The 20746-nt window shown below is 39.3% G+C and overlaps 2 protein-coding genes across 5 annotated transcripts in view; both read right to left on the reverse strand.

Moving 5' to 3' along the window:
- LOC113581555 (copine-9) overlaps window positions 1–3435 on the reverse strand; it is an 89327-nt gene extending 85892 nt beyond the window's left edge. For 2 of the 3 annotated variants that reach the window (XM_027016774.2, XM_027016772.2), the window contains exon 1: window positions 3155–3435. In XM_027016774.2, coding sequence (XP_026872575.1) covers window positions 3155–3231 — 77 coding nt within the window. In that variant the 5' untranslated portion in view covers window positions 3232–3435. The remainder of the gene's footprint in view (window positions 1–3154) is intronic. The other variant, XM_027016773.2, reaches the window with a different exon arrangement.
- Window positions 3436–4287: 852 nt separating this feature from the next.
- mtmr14 (myotubularin related protein 14) lies at window positions 4288–19655 on the reverse strand. 2 transcript variants are annotated; one of them, XM_027016765.2, is made up of 19 exons: window positions 18705–19655; window positions 18241–18389; window positions 17770–17878; window positions 17500–17575; window positions 16896–16956; window positions 15985–16107; window positions 15502–15575; window positions 15226–15296; window positions 14714–14788; window positions 13588–13654; window positions 13349–13434; window positions 12983–13059; window positions 12161–12197; window positions 11790–11860; window positions 11233–11291; window positions 10674–10800; window positions 10285–10461; window positions 8307–8465; window positions 4288–7449 (listed from the first exon to the last, which is right to left on the reverse strand). In XM_027016765.2, exons 1-19 carry the CDS (start codon window positions 18837–18839, stop codon window positions 7269–7271), a joined length of 1914 nt encoding a protein of 637 aa, XP_026872566.1. In that variant the 5' UTR covers window positions 18840–19655; the 3' UTR covers window positions 4288–7268. The 2 variants fall into 2 exon arrangements, with proteins under 2 accessions (XP_026872566.1, XP_026872567.1); XM_027016766.2 differs by lacking the exon at window positions 8307–8465.
- Between the last annotated feature and the right edge of the window lie 1091 nt (window positions 19656–20746).

Raw genomic sequence — 20746 nt, forward strand, 5'->3', positions numbered from 1 at the left:
CCATGTCGAAATTGCACAATCAATGCGGCCTCATTCCATCCACTACCCACAGCAATGGTGTGGAACTCGCAAGCATAATCTGCTACCATCTGGTTGCCTTGTCGCAATTTTAGGAGTAATTCTCCACTTGCTCTCCCTTCGTGGGGGTGGTCGAAAACTGCTCTAAACAGAGCGATACATACATTTCTCATACGTGGAGTGTTGTATACTATCCCAAACAGCAGTAGCCCAATCTAGTGCTTTATCTGAAAGACGTGAGGTAAGGAATGTAATTTTCTCTTGGCTAGAGCCGGGGGGGGGGGGATTGATTACTATTGAAGTAGATGGAACATTACAATATAAAACCTCGACACTTCTCAGGGGATCCGTCGTATTTCTCAGGTTTATTTACTGGACAGGTGGGTTGAGCACTAGTAACCGGGGCAGATGAGACAGGTATGGGGTTGAACTGGGTCGAAGGAGCCGACATGTGTAGCCTGGACATAAGTTCTCTAAGACAGTGACTTAGCTTGGACAGGTGTGTTTGTTGGGCTGCCTGTTGATTCGCGATCGTGTCCATAGATCGTGTGAATCCCTCTAGCACCTGCTGGCGCTGATTGAGTAGTTGGCCTTGGCTGGTAAGGGCTTCCTGAATAGCTTCTGAATCTGCCATCTGCAGGGAGGCTAAGTATTCTGTGACGGGTTGGGCAAAAACAGACACTTGCGGATAACAGGTTGATTTAATAGTTCAGGGGTTGTGCGATAATCCAGTGTGATGACAAAAGGGGAAGATAAAAGAATAACCAAAATCATAGAGAGCTAAACACTCCGAGTCAGAAACCAGAAGCTCAATCACAATATAACCAAGCAGACAATCCAACAGGGGCAGGCAAAACACAACAACGAAGAATACTAAGAAGAGGTACGGTATACAAAAAGACAATCTAAAATAATGCTCAGTATGCTTCTAGAGATTATTGGAACAGTTTTATATAATCCAATAATCAGGACATACAGGTGAGTTCAATATTCTGGTGAGACTGATCTGATTGGACGCCTCCGATTAGTTGAGTCGTTGACTGGGTGACGAATGGGTTGCTGGGTATTGTATTCTGTCAGGAGAGTTGGCATTATGACAATATGGCTCTTATTAGCCAGATGCCACCATATATTACATGTGTATTTATTGTAAATCCTGGACTTTACCAAGCCTCCTCCAATTATTTTATTACACTCTAGGTCCCTTGGGCTTTTACTGAGCTGGGAAGATCTGCGTTTAAATATAGTGCACTAGTGTTTTGGAATATGACACAAAAAGCTCTAAAGCTTGACTTGCTTCATCTCCCCTAGGGTTTTTTACGTCTTACTCTGTAATTATTTTAGCTCTGTTTTAGCTGATTTAGTTGATGATCATACTTTGTTTTAGCTGTTTGCATTTGGCTGTCTTACAAAACAGTCTCTTAATTGTTACTTTGCTTTTCCTCAGTGACCACAATCAATTAAACACATCACCGCATCCCCTCCTTTCCAAAAACATAGTCAGCTACAAAAAGAAAAATCATTGCAGTGTACCCTTCTTTCAGAGAGAAGATTTTTTTTTAAAGCATACATAACTGTTGTAAGCACCCACATATTGCAGCCTAATGCCTGCGGCACAGTGACACAGTCACTGCTCCCGGACAAAACTTCACACTTTAGTACATATTATTAGGTCTGTATTTATGTTTAATGTATCTCTACATGCATGTTGGTGTATCTATGTGTGAGTATTACCACAAGTAATGCACATCTTAATTCCGAAGGGAAGAATATAAAATTCCATTTCTCTCTTGTCCATTCCAGTATGATACAAGGGTGAGAGACAGAGAGTGTGAGAAGATGAGCATCCAGCAAAGTGACATCTTGAGTGTGCAAGTAACCACAGCCTTGTCAAGTGATAATCAAGTGTTTTCTATCATACACTCGATTATCAGCTCACCTGGATATATCGGTACTGAATCCCTATAAGACTGAACGAGAGGTAGGAAACATATCTGCTAGTCTGAAACTGATGGATGACATCCACTCCAGAGATGAAGAAACATGAGCAGTCTCTACAGGCACAAACTAAACAAGCAAGTTTATATACACACAAACTTGTACAAATCTATGAGAAATGTTGCAATATTTGCAACAACTTACCACTGGCTAGAGGGCCTATATATGTGTCTACAGGCAAATATGGTTTTAAAATGATGCCTGAGTCCATGATATATGATGAAATCTATCTGGTATTTGGTATTACTTTGGTTGTCCATGGAGTTTTAAATGATAAATATAAAAATTCAGTGGAACATTCTTTCCCAGCACAGACAGACAGTCACTAGAGATACAAGCATACACGCAAACACACCGGATGGCCTGTTGTCAAGGAATGTTTCTGGGGAAATTTAACTGACCCCAATCTGTCATAGTAAGATTCTGTGTATGTCCACATTGTCTACAATTCCCTCGAAGTTTCTGTGATCTGACTTTGGACTCTAAAAACAACCCTTACCGCGTACATTTCATCTCTGAAAAGTAAGAGTAAACTTTTTCAACTTGCTTTAAAACTGTTTACATTTTGCTATGTTACCTCTTCTTTCTAGGTCAGACAATTCTGCGTAATTGTTAGAGAAAGACGTCCCACAGTGGATGTATGCAGGCTACAGTCTATGCCGTCGCTGCGCCCTGAAACATTTTCCAGGTGTTGTGTGCATTGCAACGTAAAAATAAGCGCGTGAAGCTCTTGTGGACCGGACGCGGGAAGCGCACGCACCCCCTCACTGCTCCACACCTACATCAAATGCAAATCTCGTCCAAAGAAAAAGCTAAAAACGAAAAATACTTCCAACACAAATCTATCGAATATGAATCAACTGCAAGAAGTATACATATTTTATCCGCAAGAATCCAATTTAGAGACCATTTTTGAGTCTTCAGGAAAAATCTGTAACCAGCTGCCATCAATAATCTCAGTCTGGGTAGGTGTTCAGTATTACCCCAATTTCAGATAGCACTAAAGCATTGCGTTTCTCATTTGTTTTTACAGCGCATGTTAATTGAATTTATGTAACTATAGTAACAGTGACTATAGCATGAATACAGTGACAATGATGGCTTATTACACAATTTAGTCTAATATTTTGGGACTCACCTGCACGATACAGTAACTTCAATTTTAGTTGCAGGTACCGTAGAATGGAGCGGATCGAAGTCCCCAATAGAGGCCATTCTGAAGCTCGAGATATTAGTTTTCTCTCTAAATATAAGTTTTTACCTTTCCAACCGACGCCAATTTCGTCCGTTATGACTCTTCATCCAAGCAAAGAAAAGACAGTATGATAAAAAAGAAAATTCACTATTCGACCGTTGGAGAGCCGCGCCAATGTGATGGGCTACCTGTCTGACGCGCCTTGACGCACAAGACGGTCCATGTGTCGCGTCTCGTAGCCAGAGCGTGAAGTGCGCTTCGTTTAGTGAACGCCGACAGACCTTGTTTTACCTCGCGCCATTCTCCGTCTCAGTCAGCAGGTGGTGACAGAGCAGAAGAAAAAGGTCTCGATTAAACCCTACTGAATAAGGTAACCCGTATAGTGTATGTTCTCAGATTAGGCTACACCACCTCTTTCCTGAATTATGACAGGCGCGTGCGTGCAAATAAATATAAATATAAATTTAAAAAAATGTAAAAAAATATATATATAAAAATATAAAAAAATATATATATAAAAATATATATGTATATATAAATAAATAATATATATATATAAATAAATAAAAATAAGACATATATATATATGTATATATAAATAAATAAAATATATATAAATAAATAAAAATAAGACATTATATATATATATAAATAAATATATATATAAAAACATATATGTATATATAAATATAATACACACATATATATACGTATATATACATATATACGTATATATACGTATACATACACACACACACATATATCTTATTTTTATTTATATAAATATATATATATATATATATATAAATATATATATATACATATATATACGTATACATACACACACACACATATATATATCTTATTTTTATTTAAATATAAAAATATATAAATATAAATATATATATATATATAAATATATAAATATAAATATATATATAAATATATAAATATATATATATAAATATATATAAATATATAAATATATAAATATAAATATAAATATATATAAATATAAATATATAAATATATATATGTATATATAAATAAATAAAAATGAAGAATCATGACTCAAATAGAAAAACAGGCTGTTGCTTTAATTTGTTTTATTTCCAGCAGAAGAGCGTAATCCTCTGTCCCATATCTCCCCAGCTAACATTCTCTACAGTGTAGAGAATTTTAATAAAGGATCAATTAATTTATAATTAAAACAAAAAACTATACAAAGAAATATGGTGCACTACAATGAACATGAAAAGATGAGTGCAAAACATCCTTAAAATACTGAAACGAAAAATAAGTATATCCTGAAGTTAAAATGCCAAACCCCTAATTTTCAATATTGAAAGCCCAGAGACAAATGAGAGAAAACTTAGGCAAGCAAAGAAAAGAAGTAATATTAATGCAAAGTGCTTAATTCCTATTATAATAACTTCAGGGCTCAACATTTTTGTATGCACAATAAAAGTGCTGGGCATGACAGATCTATAAAAAGAAAATCCAAGACCTGCCAAGATGAGCATTATAATAAGAGAAGAAAAATAAGTCAGTCAATCTTTTCCTAGGTGACTCACTCAGAAATGCTATTAGATGCCCCAACATCTCCACAAGTTTGTAAAACTCAAACAAATTAGAAAACTACCCCAAGAGTTTCAATTAGCAATAATTAAGAAAAATAAACCAATCAAGTAAATCAGTACAAAGAAAGGTGGGTAGGGGGTTGGTTGATGGTCTGTAAAACGCTCATCCAAAAACTTGTTCAAATGTAAATAGTTTGAAGACTCTGAAGCAGTAAAACCGTAAATCCTTGAATTGCATAAGAAACACTACAACTGCCAGAAAAAAAAAAAAAAGTTAAAAATATATTGCCCCATGTCAACAGAAAGAAAGGCACAACACATGGTCCTGAGGTAAAAAGGCCATTAAAACCGATTAGCAAAGAACACAAAACCCATTTTTAAATTAAGTGCTGTCTTCTTTACGTATCCAACACAACCATTCACCACCATGCACAACAGCAACACTTGCAACCTTAAGACTAATATTGCTAAACCTCACAGTACTTTGAGTAATCTGTGAAGTACATGTAAGCAGTGGCTGTCGTGCTGCTTTGTCAGGTACACCTTAATACAATCTAGCTGAAGGATGCATTGGGTGAAATTATATGAAGAATATTTGCCAATGTTTTTAGGATATGTACTCAGCTTACTGCTGTTACAACAGTCCATTATAATTAAAACCTTCACCAAAACAATTGAATTAGTAATCTTAAAGGAATACTCTAGCATTTTTCAACCCAATCTTCATTTACAACAATGGTAAAGTGTGGTCAATTATCACAGACAAAACTAACAGGAAAAAATGCCAACTTAAAACCCACTTCTAATAGTATCCTATGGGAAGTTGTTGAGCACATACAGCTTTATTAAGGCTTCCAATATATTTTGAATCTACAGGCTTTTCCCCGTTGTTTTTTATCAAGTACAAACAAATGCATCAAAATTACTGTTTATGGCAATCAACTATATGCTGCAAATGCAGTAGATAGATTAGGTTGAAAATCATAGGAATTAGTTTAAGAGCCAGACAGTAACTGCTGGAGTAGTGTCCCAGACACAAGTTAACTTTCAGCGGGCATGTGGTGCATATAAGTACGTCTTAGGAGGTGTGATTGCTATTTGAAAGGTCTTACTGTCCCTGAACAGGAACTCAAGTGCAGCAGTTCCCAAGTTTTCCTTTTAGTGGGCCTGCTGGTTACATTACTGTTGTGCTTGTTGAAGCGTAACCAAAAAATAGGTAATCATTAAAAAAAAAAACTAAGAATAAAGGCAAAACTTTATACAGAAAAACAACTGAAAAACAGATAATGAGAAGAACTGAATAAGGTCTGAGTCCATGTGGCTCAGGACATTGAGACTTTGGATTGCTAGCCCATCGCAGATTGACAGGAGACCCAAAATTGAAACTTTAGTTTCCTCAAGAAGGGTATTGATCCTAAACACCCAGATTTTTCACATCTTCACTAAACATATTTATGATGTTTAAAAAGAAAATCTTAAGTATTTAAAAGCCAGGCAACAAAAAAAAATTAAATTCAAGGACAAGTTCCATAAATCAGGAAAAAAGGGAAAAAATAATAATAATAAAAATAAAAATAAAAATATCGCTGCTTCATTTTCACTTCCAAATCAAGTGCCATTTCTAAACAAATATCAAGACAAACATAAATAGGAGCTTTTTCACAGGTTTTGTTATGTTTTACAGGCCAGATAGCCAGCTGAATTTCAGTTGACAGTACTTTTAAGCATAGCCTTTAAGATCCACACTTGTCATTACACATTTAATAAATTCTTTATTACTGTTCTTATGACAGCTGTTTAACTATGAACACAGAAGTGTGAAAGAAACTCTTTCCTTTTTGTCTAATTCATCATGCCCTCACTTCATCCTACCTTCATTTTAATCAAATTATAGGAAAAAAAAAATTGATGAAAGGGAAAAATAGAAAACAATATATTAAAGGGGGAAAACGAGGCTAAAAAAAACAAAATCAAGCAAATTGGATACAAGCAGAAATTTAGTAGAGGCACCTCAGTTACATTTGGTGTGTAGGTACAAATTAAAAAAAAGAAAGCTAAAATGTTTCAAAAAGGAAGAAATAAAGTTAGCTCCTGGGTTTATGTTTGGCACTTTTCCTCTGCAAGTCCAGATGGAATGGTGATCACACAGGCAGTGAGGAAACAGAAAGGTGGTGGGAAAGGTTGACAAAGGGAGAATCGGAGCAACGGCATGGGTAGCACTGGAGTAAGAGGGAGTGGGTGCTGCAAATCTAAGGTCTGTGTGAAAAGACTGTGGGGGACAAAATGTGGCGCTTCTGGATTTAAACATAAATATGGCCTCTTCCTGGGATTAGAGCATAACTACTCGAGACAGGAAACCAGTGGATGCCATAGACCGAGAAGATGGGGAGAATTGGGAAACCTTCTGTTGGTGTTTTACTATTAGTAAACAAGGATGGAAAGGCAGAAGTAACGGACAGGAGAAGAAGGGATTGAACTCAGACAATAGTATTGGTGCCTCGGAGGCCGACACCACGGGCAAACTGCTCCAGTAGACCAGAGATCGCCCCAGAGGGGCTGGGAGAGGAGGACATCAGCCCCACTGTGGAGCTATAGGCCGCCAGGAAAATCTCCCTCACTGCTTCCAACCGAGCCTGCCTCTCAGACACATATGCACACCTACAGAGACAGGGAGAAAAATGCAAGAAAACTCAAAAGAACAGGAATCATTTTCTATTGCCACGTTCTGTCTGTCTATGTCTAATACCTTTAGTGCAGTTCTTAACAGTTACAAAAAAGATTTAGGTCACTTTTTGTAATTAAGAAAATAAATGGTGCATTTCTTCAAAACATCCCTTTCTATGCTCTACTCTGAATAGAGATGGATGGATATTTGCACAAGAAAACTGGAGATACACATTAATTTTGCCTGCCTGATGGAGCATAAAGAGAGCATATTCCAGCAGCTCTAAGTAAACGGAAGCCATAAATGAGAGATAAACAAGGCAGAAAGAGAAGATCCTGTACTGTGACAATATTTCCATTTTTCCTCTTTGGCTAGCTCAATCTCTCCATTTGAGACTGAAAATGACAACCTTTAAATTTTGAGAATGACTCCCAATCCAGCATATACTGCCCTCCCACACACAGCCCTGACTATGCATAAACCCATCAGCACAAGTGCACAAACATACCAGCAGACTCACAATAACCCTTTGATCTCCACATATTACAGTTACAAAATTACAGCTTCATTAAAAAGGATTAGCACCACGTGAATCCCTTTCTACACCTGGAACACTGCCACAGAAAAACGATAAAACACCCATAACCACCCCCATGAAACTTCATACGGAAAAATGCACATGGTGGCATGCATACAGGGGCCCCTCCGCTCCCCCGAGCTACGCCCCAAGGCTCGTGTTGTGACAGCCCTCTCACTGGCACAGCCCTGTGCTGCTTAGGCTGAAAGGAGAGGTGAAGCAAAGGGAAGCAAGACAGGAGCAGCCCATGTAGGGGAAGGAGGCGAGACTCACATCCGGCCACCGGGCCCCTCATCCTGGAAGCTGAAGGGGAAAGGCGACTCCGTGGGGAGAGGAGCAGCATCATGGATGCTCCCACAGCCTGAGACAATCTGCCAGCTACCATATTCTGTGGAGAGAGAGGAGCCCGAGCGAGCATACTCCGCCATGGACCTGGGGGGCAGCAAGAGAGGGAGAGAGAAAGGGAGACAGAGAGCGAGAGAGCAAGAAAGGGAGACAGGGGGGAGAGAGAGAGAGAGAGAGAGAGAGAGAGAGAATGAAAAAAAAATTTAGTAATTCTTACTTAATTGCTAACAAATGTTGAGAGAGAGAGAAAGTAAATGTAAGCAGTGAGAAATAATGATGGGGGGGGGGGGGGGAGAGATGACAGCAAAAAGATGGAATAAAAGAGGTCAATGGGAGGAAATGAGGGTCCCAGCACCAGCAGGGCAGTGAGCGCAGTGAAAGGGCTTCACATTTAGCTAGTAGCTCTTAGAAATGTCAGTCCATATGTGCATTCTTTTTGTTTGAGCAGTGTTATCACTTTAAAATAAACTAAAACACTCCATCCAGAATGCTGTTGTGGTCAAAAATACTTCTGACTATTTTACTACTGCTTTTCTGACCAATTGAAAATAAGGTTGGTGTTCAAGTCCTCCCAATGGTAGTTACTTTATGTGCTGTCTTAAAATGTAGGTTACAACTTATTTACAGTGTGGAACTTAAATAAATAAAATCTAAAATAAAATTTGAATCCCATCAATGGCTGGGAAGTTGCAGCTGCTGGCAGAGCAGAGCTGACAGCATGTTGAGGTTGTATTTTGGGGGAAGGGTAGTAGTCAGCCATAGCCAGACATTCAGATGGAATGGGACAGCCTAAAAAAAAACAACAACAAAAAAAAAACCTGTAGCAGGATGGGCTGTTACAGAAAGAAGAATTTGAGCTAGTCAACCATAAATGATTTGGTGGTGCGAGTTTCTGCTTCTGGAATTTGTTCTTTTGTTCTTCTGCATGACAGTTTGAAAAGTCCCTTCTATACACTAAAAAGCTACAGGTTACCAGTGATTGCAGGATCACAATGCACACTAAGGCTAAAGAATAGTAAACATTTACTATCATCATAGTAAAATAACCTGCTTCTTAGATCAGGTAGGTCTTTGAACTTTGAAGGTAGGTCACCGTCAACATAAAACTTCATCCTATAATTGTATGTAGCTGTGAGTATACTATGTCTGGTTCCATTTTCAAGACGCAGTGTGAAAATCCAGATAGGTTTAGAAATCTTGAGCCAAGGAATCCAGTTAAAGGCTTAAGGATTCTGATAATGGATTGAAATAGCATTCCGACCCATAAAAGCACAACATGTAAAATGCAGGAGAGCAGTTTATACCCATAATAAAAGCATTAGGATGGAAACAGGTACATGCACCTAGTTATGTATTATGACTGACAGCCATACAAGGCATAATAAAACCAATACTGAAATTCAAAAGTTCCTCAGAGTGGTTTACAGAAAGTTCACTCAAGACAGAACAGAGAAAAATTTTTTAAAAATACAAAATAATCTACCCCTGAGGCCAGGGAGCCCCCTGGTGGCAATGAGCAGTGATTACAAGTTGATTTGCCAAAATCACACTGGAAATCCTCAGCAGTTAAAAAGGGATCAAATCATACTGACAATGCCACGCAATAAAAATTGCACAATAAAAATGATTTCCATAGAAGAAATAGTATAAATCCACAGAAATAACAGAAAATAGCATACACACTGCTTTGTTACAGAGAGGTTTCAATACCTAAATACAAACAAACAGTCAATGCAATTGCTCGTCAAACTATGAGGTTAAAATAAACAGCAACTTCTTTAACTTTTGGGGCATAAGAAATTTGACAATGGTTTACATTTTTAAAAGCACATACAAGTCTGAAGGATTGATATGCGAGTTTTTAAAAACACCTCTACCAAACAGACACATTCAATTAAGGGCTCACCTTCGCCCTGGCACAGCCAATGGGCTGCTGCCTGTACGGATGAAGCCATGCTCTGACTGGTTAGAGGACGAGGAACTAGAAGACTTGCCCTCAGGGACTGCATGAGGTAGCCGCTCATCAAGCAAAATTGGCCTGTTCCAAAGCACAGTCTGAGGAGATGAGGTCATAGCTTTCCTCCTGCGAGAGACCACCACAAATGAGCTTCATAGGGAGCTTAAAGGCAGACATAGCAATACTGGATGGGACCTTCAGTTCAGGGGAGGGGGGGGCAATAACTAACATTTTGCAATTGTACTGCTTAGTCCTTTACATTTGAAATGCTTCAAAACTGCAGCACAAAAAAGAAAAGCAATCACTGGCTGGTGCCCTGGTCATTCACTCCATCCTACCCGGTGGAGGACTGTGGCCCAGTTGAGGGCAGGTCCACATGCTCTGCTGGACCACTGGAAGGTACATCCTCAGTGATTAGAGAAAAATCACTACTCAGACTGGTCACACTGCCCCTGTCTCTGGACTCTGAGAGAAATGGAACAAGAAAGAAATACATTTGTTAAAGATTTGTTCTACCACTCTGTTGCAGTTGTTTATTTAACCGCCATGGCCACTGGGCAAGGAGCCCAACTGAGTTGCATTTGTTTTGGAAAAGATGCATCATGTCTATGTATTGGAAACTGTTCATAATTGTGCCAATAAAGAAGAATTCAATTTTTAAAAAAAGAAAATAGAAAATATATTTTATCTACAGCAAAACATACCTGAGACTCAAATATACCACAGCCAATTATCATTCCTCAACCAAAACCACCCCCCACAGCCAAATACCACTCAATAGCAACAACTGTGTTTCTGAAAGCAGTCAACTGATGCACCAAATTAAAATCTTAAAACAGCTGTAATAATCTTTGTGCTGGACCATAGGAAAAAGTGTCTTGAATGAATAGGACTTACTTAACTGGCAGAGGTCATCCACTGTGAAATCAGTGTCTTTGAGGTGAGAGTTTTTCCTCCTGTGAGATCAATGGGAAGGGAGAGAGATGAAAGAATTACAGAAAAATATAGGTAGAGAGAGATTTGGAGTGCACAAAAGAAAAATCACAGAAAGCAAAAACGTGAACAAAAGAGAGAGGAAGGTGATCATGACAAAGAAGGAAGGAGAGAGAGAGTGTGAGTGCGAGCGCGAGATCAGAGAAGGCATGAAAGCAAGCAGAGGATTGCCCTCAGCAGGGTTTGGAGCCCAGCAGACAGTGTAAATGCTTTGAGTTTGAGGAGCCCATAAAAATACATTCCAACTTCATCACCTTCATGACTACATAATAAATCAATATTTTATTTTTCCCGAGCACCTAAAAAAAAGGACATTAATTACAATAATGTATGTACCTATGTTCTATTATACGTTCATGTCATAATTAATTGTGTACAATTAATTAACTGCCAAACACCCAGTTCGAGGAATATGGTGATATGTAAAAATAAAAACATTATAGAAATGGCTACATGCTTACCTCTGCTTCCTAATGACTGAGAACTTCTCAGAGACAATATGCTTCAAAAAATTGAAGCAAAAAAAGAAAATCTGGCATGAAAAAAGAAAGACATGATAAACCATGATGATCTGACGAAGCTCCCCCACCTAGTAATACTGTGAAACACTGCCATCTAGACTCCAATCTCCAAAACAATTTTGATCAATGAAAAATACTGAAATTAAATACTCATTTCAGGGTTCATTTTAACAATTAGTGTCAAATAGCCATCAGCTCTGCCCAGCACACCAAAATGCCATCATAACATTATTTTCAATTTCAGAATGGCATTTTATACTATAGGCAACTAGAATATAAACTCAATTGAGAATGCAAATGTTCAGACATACTTCCTCCCCTTTAGAGAGACGATCAGGCAGCATGTGACTGTGGAGAAACGAAACAAATCTGTCAGCAGCAACACAGTCATTACAAAAGGCCTCTAAATTAAAGAAGCATCTACAGCAAATGCACAATTCCTTCACTCTAAGAGCATGTGCAACAGTATTTCAGAGCCTGCCAGTGCAGCGCTCCTGAGTGCTGGGGGAACGGAAGGATTCCATCCGGCCATTTCATGAGTGCTTTCTAAACAGTGAAACTGCACATTATGGGAGAAAACTCACAGACGATGGTCTTAAACCCCTCTCTCATGAAGCCTGATTAATTGAGCACTTTTCTAATGCTTCATTTAGAGTTATTTACAAATAGCTCACTGTTTCTAACTCCTTTCCTCTCTTCCCATTGGACGTTAGCTCCTTCTCGCTTTATCTGAATGCCAGACTTGGCTGGCCTCCTGGGAATTTTGGCTGAGATCTGTACACTGTAATTACTGCACTCTCAGATGGGTGGAGTGTGTGTGTATGGAGGACACAAAGAATCAGCAGTAGGGGAGAGCTCTATCCAGACACACATCGATTGGAGCACAGACCAACTCCATGCCACTCTCTGGCTGGCTTTATCTTGTTTCTCCTTATTCTCCATTTTTTGCTTCTTTTCACAGTCCATTCTCAAACCTGCTCCTCTCTCCATCACTGCTCCTTGCTCGTACTTCAGGCACAACAGTAATTAAACAATGACAAAGATGTAATTGTTTCCTGTTTATCTCAGAATCATTCTTCTTTTTATAATACTTGGCATGCATGCAGGTGAGAAAGCATCAGAAGAGTTCTCACCCAAAGAGGAACCAGTCATAAGCAATGGTCAGGTAGAGGATCTCAGATGGCTCCAGGCTGGCATGAACAGCACCATCCTATATAGAGAATAGATGGTTAAATTTACACATTTTTTAAAAATGTCATTCCTGAAGGACTTACTGAGAATGTCTAAAAGGAGTAATATGAACGAAGAGGATGCAAGCAGATACAGACGACAGTGGACAAGAGAAATGGAAAGATAAAAGTTCAGCAGTTCCTGGTGTGTGCACTTGTGCGACACACACACACATACATACACGCACAAAATGCACCTGTGACTCAGACATATAAATGAAAACTGGACAAAAAAAAAAAAAAAAGGAAGAGAGAGAGAGAGATACTCACAGCCCACAGAGAGAGCCTCAGAAGGGACACAAATAGGGGAGTCCTGTCCCAGCCAGATATACAGTGCACCAACAAACCACTTTCATCTATACACACACATCATAATGGTCAATCACATATATTTAATGCTGTAAACCATTCAAATATCCCATATACAAAGTGCACTGCATTCCGATACATCAATCAGATATACAGTTAACCAGTAATGCAGGTAGGATGGATTGTTTATGTGCAAATACCATCAATGTTGATGATGTGCAGAAGCAGCTTCAGGTAATTCTGGGTCTGTTGCACCAGGTCCCATGACTGATGAGGAAAAACAGTGAGTTATTAATAATCCACGTTTCTCTCCATCATGCACTACATGATTCAGTAAACATTAAAAACAGGAAAACACAAACCCAGACACTTTGCATAAAAGCTTCACACAACCACAAACAGCTCTACCTGGAAGACTACAGACAGCTGATGGCAAAATATGGCTGATGGTGGTTGATAAACAGTTCTCAAACAGCAGGGTCATTTTTGATTTTTATCTAGCAGCCTATGAGCAAAATGCCAAGTCATGAGTTTATTCAGAGGTCATTAAACTGGGAAACAACATCCAGAGACAGTAATAAGCAAACTGCCAACAGTGACCCCAGTAACCCGAGTAAAATGCCGAAAGGCTCTGAGGCTGAATGAGGCCACACTATATTACTGACAGACTCAACTGCTGTGTGGGCTGTGCAGTAAAAGGTGCTACAACTATCACACAAGCACACCATGGCCTGGAAGTCTGAAGATCATGTTTTCATCAGCTTTATCATCTCAGCAGAGACTCTAACAGAATTGGCCTTAATGAAATATGTTGGTGAAATAAAGTAGGGACAGTGTTTGTTTTGTACATCTACTTTTAAAGTTGTGACGGAGACAGACCATGCTCTCCCTGAAGGAGAAGTGAGTGTACAGTCACTGAGGAAGGTAAACTGTGAGTTCTGGCCTCTGTGCCAGAATAAATGTAGACCTCTTTGGTCTGGTGCTCAGAGAACATACAACAGACTGATTACAAAAGTTATTTGTAAACACACGAAGTTATGATCAGTTGAATCATAAAGATATGATCAAATCAGTGAATGTAGTTCCATAGTCTACCAGCAGATGGTCCTAACAGACAAGCAAAAAATACATTTATGTGGACTGGCTGCAACAGCCCAGCCTTAATACTGCTGCCCATGCACTAATGTAGAGAAAACATGGTCAGTTTTGAGAAGAAAAGTAACTTATGCCCTTTGTATTGTGGTGTTTCACTACAGAACTAATAAATATAGTGTAATACAGCTTTGCAAGGTAACATGAGGTGCAAGTGTGTGTGCACCCATTCACCTGATATTCACTCCAGTCAATGTTCAGGCTCTTGGAAAAGCACACAGGGATTGTCAAGGGAGCATCTACATAGTCCTGAGGATGAAATTATGCATTCTAGTGGTAATTTGGGACACACACAAACAGACATGAGGGGACACACATGGGTGGGCAGGCGCATGCATACACAGACACGCGCGCACACACACACACACACACACACACACACACACACACACACACACACACACACACACACACACACACACACACACACACACACACACACACACACACACACACACACCGGGGGGGGCAGGGGGAGAATGGGATATGCTAATTCAAAATAAGAAACAGTAAAGCATCCTCAGCAGTGAAAAGTGGTCTTCTCCTGGTATGCAAGTAGTGCATTTAATGTGTGTGACTGCTGTTTATTTACTGAGTGGTGTGTAGTGGTTCTGACTGAAGTATATGCAAATGTGAATGAAGTTATAGAAATGAATGGGAGCAGAATGTCTGGCAAATTGCTGCACCTGATTCCAGTTGAAGACCAGTCCCTCTGCAGTGTAGTCCCTGTCTTTGTAGTCCTTAAAGAACTCACACCCTGAGACCAACCCACAACAAGACACACTTTATGAGCAGAACAGCAGCACCTCAATGTGAGAACTCAGTGACAACTATGGCTGTGTGAAAGCACAATTATCCCCAACGTGTGTCAATATTTCTACTTGACATATTTTGTAACCGGTGGATCACAAAACTAGGTGCAGAAAGGGACAGGAGAAGGCAGAACAAGAAACATAACTTACCTGGGTAAGGCACAGAGAGCAGGGTGAAGTCTGCATAGCGCTGGGCCTTGTCAACTTTCTCAGAGGAGGTGACACTGAACACAAAAAAAAGAACAAAAGTACACAGGAAGGGAAAAATGTGACTCTATAAAATGGGTTTAAATGTAATACATTAGTATATTTTACGTCAATAGGAAGTGTGTTTGAGCCAGAGCCATGCACGTGCACATGCCACACACACACACACACACACACACACACACACACACTCACACACACACACTCACACACACACACTCACACACACACACACACACACTCACACACACACACTCACACACACACACTCACACACAGATTCTGACATTTAAGCAAAGCAGAGAAATGGTAATGAGTCATCTTATTCCAGTGTATTCATGTGTGCATGTGAGTGTGAGTTTAGGCAGCTGACCAATTCCAGCATAATAAAGCAGGAGAAGTGAATCCACTTTGAGCTGCACTTACTTGAGGCCAAACTTGACCTTCTTATTCTCCACCATGAGGTCACAAATGTAGCGCACAGACAGATACTTCAGCAGCTTAATGTCTGAACCCCTAACCTTATCAAACAACTGGGAATCCCCATTCCTACATGGAGACATGGAGCAGGAGAGCAGAAACAAACACATGAAAGGAAAAGGAAATTTAAATCAGGAGCAAATATATTTGGCTGAGGCAAAAAAAAAAAACAGACGAAAGACAAACTGATGATGATGATGATGATGATGTCCCCTTAGGCCTGAGAAAGAATGAGATGTCTAGACTGTGCTTATGACAACGGACACAGAGATTATACTGTACAGTTAATCATTCATTCAATTAAAAGTTTAAACTGCCATCAAAAACCTTTAACTTTACAATTCAGCTCCTGTAAACAAGGACAGTAGGCTTGCATACCACAAACAGCCACTTGGTATTTAAGACTTATTTTGTATATTACTGTTTATTAAAATCATTATAAACAGAAAAATCCATATTGATATTAACAAGGGCCAGAATCATTTACATTACTGTGTAATGTAAATGGTTTGCAGTTTTTGTTTGTTTTTGCAGGTTCCATGGACATCTTTAACTTGAGTAATTTTCCATCTATCTTCATTGAGAGTATGAACAAAAAAGTGGCCTGAAACCTGAAGAGCTTAAGTGCATCAGCAATAAATAGAGAGTCCATTTTTAGGTGAAGGCAATGTGTGAATGGAGAACTGAGCTGTTTTTCTTTTTTTACTTCTTGTATGTGGAAAAAAACAGCTGTTACTGTGTAGGTAGCATAAAAGAATTCATGCAAATGTGAGTTTGCATTCTAGCATTCTAGATATATGCTGGTAGATGGTACTCGACAGCAGTATCATTCTAATGTTCTAGATATTTGGTGGTACCGGACAACAGCATCTTCCTCTGGTACTTCCTCTGATTCTGCCCAAGTGTCATCAGTTCCCCCTGACGAAAGAGTGCACAAAATGTTCAAAAACTTTAATGTCGCATGACCACCATCTCTCATTTTCACACAATTTCAGTTATCTAATACAGAGTTCTTCACACGCAAGTTGTCATGCAATTTTCCAGATGTATTGAACAAAATGGATAGTTAATATTCATGAATGCAACTACCACAGTGCCTGACTGCCTCAGACATTAGCCTCAAAGGGAAAAGTCAATATGGAAGACAAGACGTTCTGATTGAAACATTGTTTTTAAATTGCATAAATAAATAGAGAAAGATAACCTCTTTGTCAGACCCTAAGGCCTATTAAAATATTAACTCCCTCCATTTTCAATGACTCAATACATAGAGCTACGATGTATTAAACTTGAAGGATTTTACCCTTTTTTAAATAAACTTTTCACTTTGACATTATAGGATACTTTTTGTTGATGAGCACATCATAGCTCCACGTTAAAATTCCTATAACGCCACTATAGTTTCATGCATTGAACCCCAAGAGGAACAGCAACAAAGTGCTGGCTGTGGTGAGACTGTACCTGAGAAAATATAGTTGTATCCAGTACGTCCATACAGTTCCCCCCAACCCGCCAGCGTGGAAGACCGACACACATGCTGAAATATAGAGGCCAAATGCACCTTAGACATGGCATAAACCAGACTCACAACAACTACATATCAGCTTCAATGACTGAAAAAACAGACACCATATAAAACTTCAAAGTATGTACTTGTCCAAACAGTTTAGGCATGGCTAAACAATCAGATTTTTATGAATAACAATTTCTTATAGGAACAGGTAGAAGCACCTTGCCATTGTAGAGGATGACTGGACAGACGAATCTCCCCCTGCAGCGAGCCATCTTACTGCGGTTCACCAAATCCTGCAGCTTACTTATCTGCACTGTACTCTCAAAACTAAAAGAGAATTAATTAAATATTCACTTTATTATAACAGCCACACAAACACTGATATGGCATAGTAAAAGGAACGAGTAAGTAGGAAGCCTGCACTTAGACTCAGAGTCCATTTTAGGGAGTACCAAAGAATTACCAATAATGGTCCAGCTGCTTAGTGAATTTTTCAGCTGCAAGTCTTAATTCAGTTTAGCTCCATTCATGACTACATACATTTGAGGGTTTAAAGTACGCTGTCTCACAATAATAAACTCCATAACCTTGTTTTACTATCGAAAGAACTCAGCATTCCCTCGCTGAGACCTCTCAGTTATACATTAACTCAGAGGCTTCCAGTTGAAGAGTACCCATGATGTTAATACCTTTCTTTACTGGGCTCAGTACATTCATACTCCAAGTAAACGATGTGCCGCGGGTAGTGTCCGCACACCTCGCCATTGGTGTTCTGGATGACGCTGTACTTGTAGTCACGACCAAACAATTCCAAGCATCGCGTTTCTATCCTCTGCACCTGTGAGAAGGCGTCAGACTTGTTTTAAAAATGCTTGGAATGCTTGTTTTAAAAAGAAACAAACAAACAGATTTTCAATTTGTGTCCAAAAAACTCGTCGTAAAATGCTGTTTTTACAGTATTAACTAATGGTCAGGGAAAGGCATTAGAACAGGTGTTTGTCATTTAGAAAAGAGCTAGATAGATAGATAGATAAGAGAAACGCTTACTGTGAACATCATGAAGGTAATACTACTTGTGGTAAAACATTTGTGACTTACGGCATCAATATGTACATCCATAAATTGTCTAAGAGAATGGCAAGCTAGGTCTTACCCGCGTGGTAACCTCCTTCGCTCTGTACTGGGTCTTCGAAAACAACTCTATCAAATCAGCTATTTCCTCGCTCTTGCGACCCGTGATGGCCGAAGCAGTCAAGCTCCCGGCCGAAGAAGGGAACGTGGCCATCATCGCACAGCGACCCTTGTGCTCAATCCGAACTTGCCCTCCCTCAAACACCGCTGCTCCTGGAGGCCGGGAGGAAGCTCCAGGCCATCCCTTACCACCTAGTTTCTTCCTCACCGCCCGTTTAAGGGGGCCGGGCCCGGGGAGACGTCTAGAGTTCAGGGTACCGGCGAGGTGATACCCGAGGTGATACCCCGAGGTGAAAGTTAATTAGACTGTAAGATAGCTAGCTAGCCAGCGTTAGTGAACTCCTCACAACTGGGATGCCTTCAACCTATAGTTAGCTAAGTAGCTATCTGGGTTAGCTAACGTAGCTAAAAATCGAAGCCAGCTAGCGATACGATACTTATGGTTTGTGGTACCACAACCAACAAACAGTGTGATAAAGCACCTAGAAAACTAACAGTTCTGCCCATTTACAACAGAAACAGATGACTGCTTTGCTCGAGGCTTCTTGTCCACCACTCTTTCATATTCTTATCTTAAATATAACTTCCACAGAAGAATCCAAACATTGCCGGGCACATTACACAGGAAATCCGGAGGACTCCCGGCCTTGACGTTCCTTCAGTGTCATCAATGTCACGTTCTCATCTTTTACAGAATAATTTAAAAAAAAAAAGATGTGACTATTCAAATAATTTTGACAATAGTACAGATTTCGTTGATTCGTAAAATGCAACAAAAAGTAACATTCTCCTGTAGCAATGGAAATCCGCCCGACCCCAATGCTGTAACCTATCTAGCTAAATTGCGGTCCTCGAGTAGTAAACAGGAACCCAAATACGATCATGTGATCATCACTTCCCAATGCTGACGTCCTGCTGTCAGTTACGTGCCCATAAATGCTAAGCTGCTTCAATTATCATTGGTTGTGTGATACATCTATTACATTGTATGGACATAAAATAAAACTCTGTGTCCAGTTATCAAAGAACAAGCCTGTGGTAGTGAGATGGGAGGAAGTCCAAAGACCATTGCTGCTGGAAGGAGAACCAATCAACATAGAGAACCAGATGTGGCAGGGATATGGACACTGCCCACCCCTACAGCCCTATAAATGACAACATCTTACATTTCTGGGTGGAACCAAGCATTTGTCTCTGATCAACAATTGTGGGTATTAGGAATTGGTAGCCTGTTGGTCTCTGATCAACAATTAAGTTTCAACTTCTCAGCTGATATAACTCAGAACTCAGCTGAACAAATGCTCATTGAGAGACATACTGCATGCAACAACCCGAAATAAGTGCAAAGGTTCTGTTTCCGTGACACCCAGAACACTGGCCAGACCTCTCAGTCAACTCAAGGACAATACCGAAGGGAAATATAATTTTTTCCCCCTGCTTTTACTCCTAGTGTTGGCATGGTGTTTTAGTCTTGATACTGGGACATTACAGAGCAAAGGGAAAACTGTCCTTGTCTATGAAACCAGTCCTACTTTGTTTAATGTTTTATTCAGATGTTAGCTTCTCTTGTCACAAGATGTTCTAACAAGAGTACATAGGAAAAGTACTCCTTGGACTCTGTTCAAAATTCTATTCAGATGTTCAGAATGTATTACTATCTCTATGGTTATTTCATGTTAACCATAAAAAGTGTCTCATTCTGAGATCATATTGTCTTATTGGACTAGTGCATCATTTATTAGATTCATTATGATCAATAATAATAACAACAATTTCTAACATATTATTTAACAGTAATGTTATTAGTAGTTAGTATAAGAGTTTGATAATGTAGTTAACTAGACTATTATTCCATATCTACAGATTTGTCTATGAATTTGAAGGGTAACCATGTAAATTGGAATGCACACCACTTTATTGTCCTAAATTAGTATTCTCTTTAAAGGGATGCAGTTAGGTTTCTTTCATGACAGTACATGCAGTAGTATTATAGACCTAGGTGTT

This window comes from Electrophorus electricus, chromosome 3 (assembly GCF_013358815.1).
Source record: "Electrophorus electricus isolate fEleEle1 chromosome 3, fEleEle1.pri, whole genome shotgun sequence".
Taxonomy (NCBI): Eukaryota; Metazoa; Chordata; class Actinopteri; order Gymnotiformes; family Gymnotidae; genus Electrophorus; species Electrophorus electricus.

Coding starts and splice junctions, on each gene's coding strand:
- mtmr14 (XM_027016765.2), bottom strand. CDS start 18,839: ATGATGGCCACGTTCCCTTCTTCGGCCGGGAGCTTGACTGCTTCGGCC. Junction 17,879..18,240: donor ACTGAGCCCAGTAAAGAAAG/GTATTAACATCA, acceptor ATTCTCTTTTAG/TTTTGAGAGTACAGTGCAGA. Junction 13,655..14,713: donor TTGACTGGAGTGAATATCAG/GTGAATGGGTGC, acceptor TTTCCTCATCAG/TCATGGGACCTGGTGCAACA.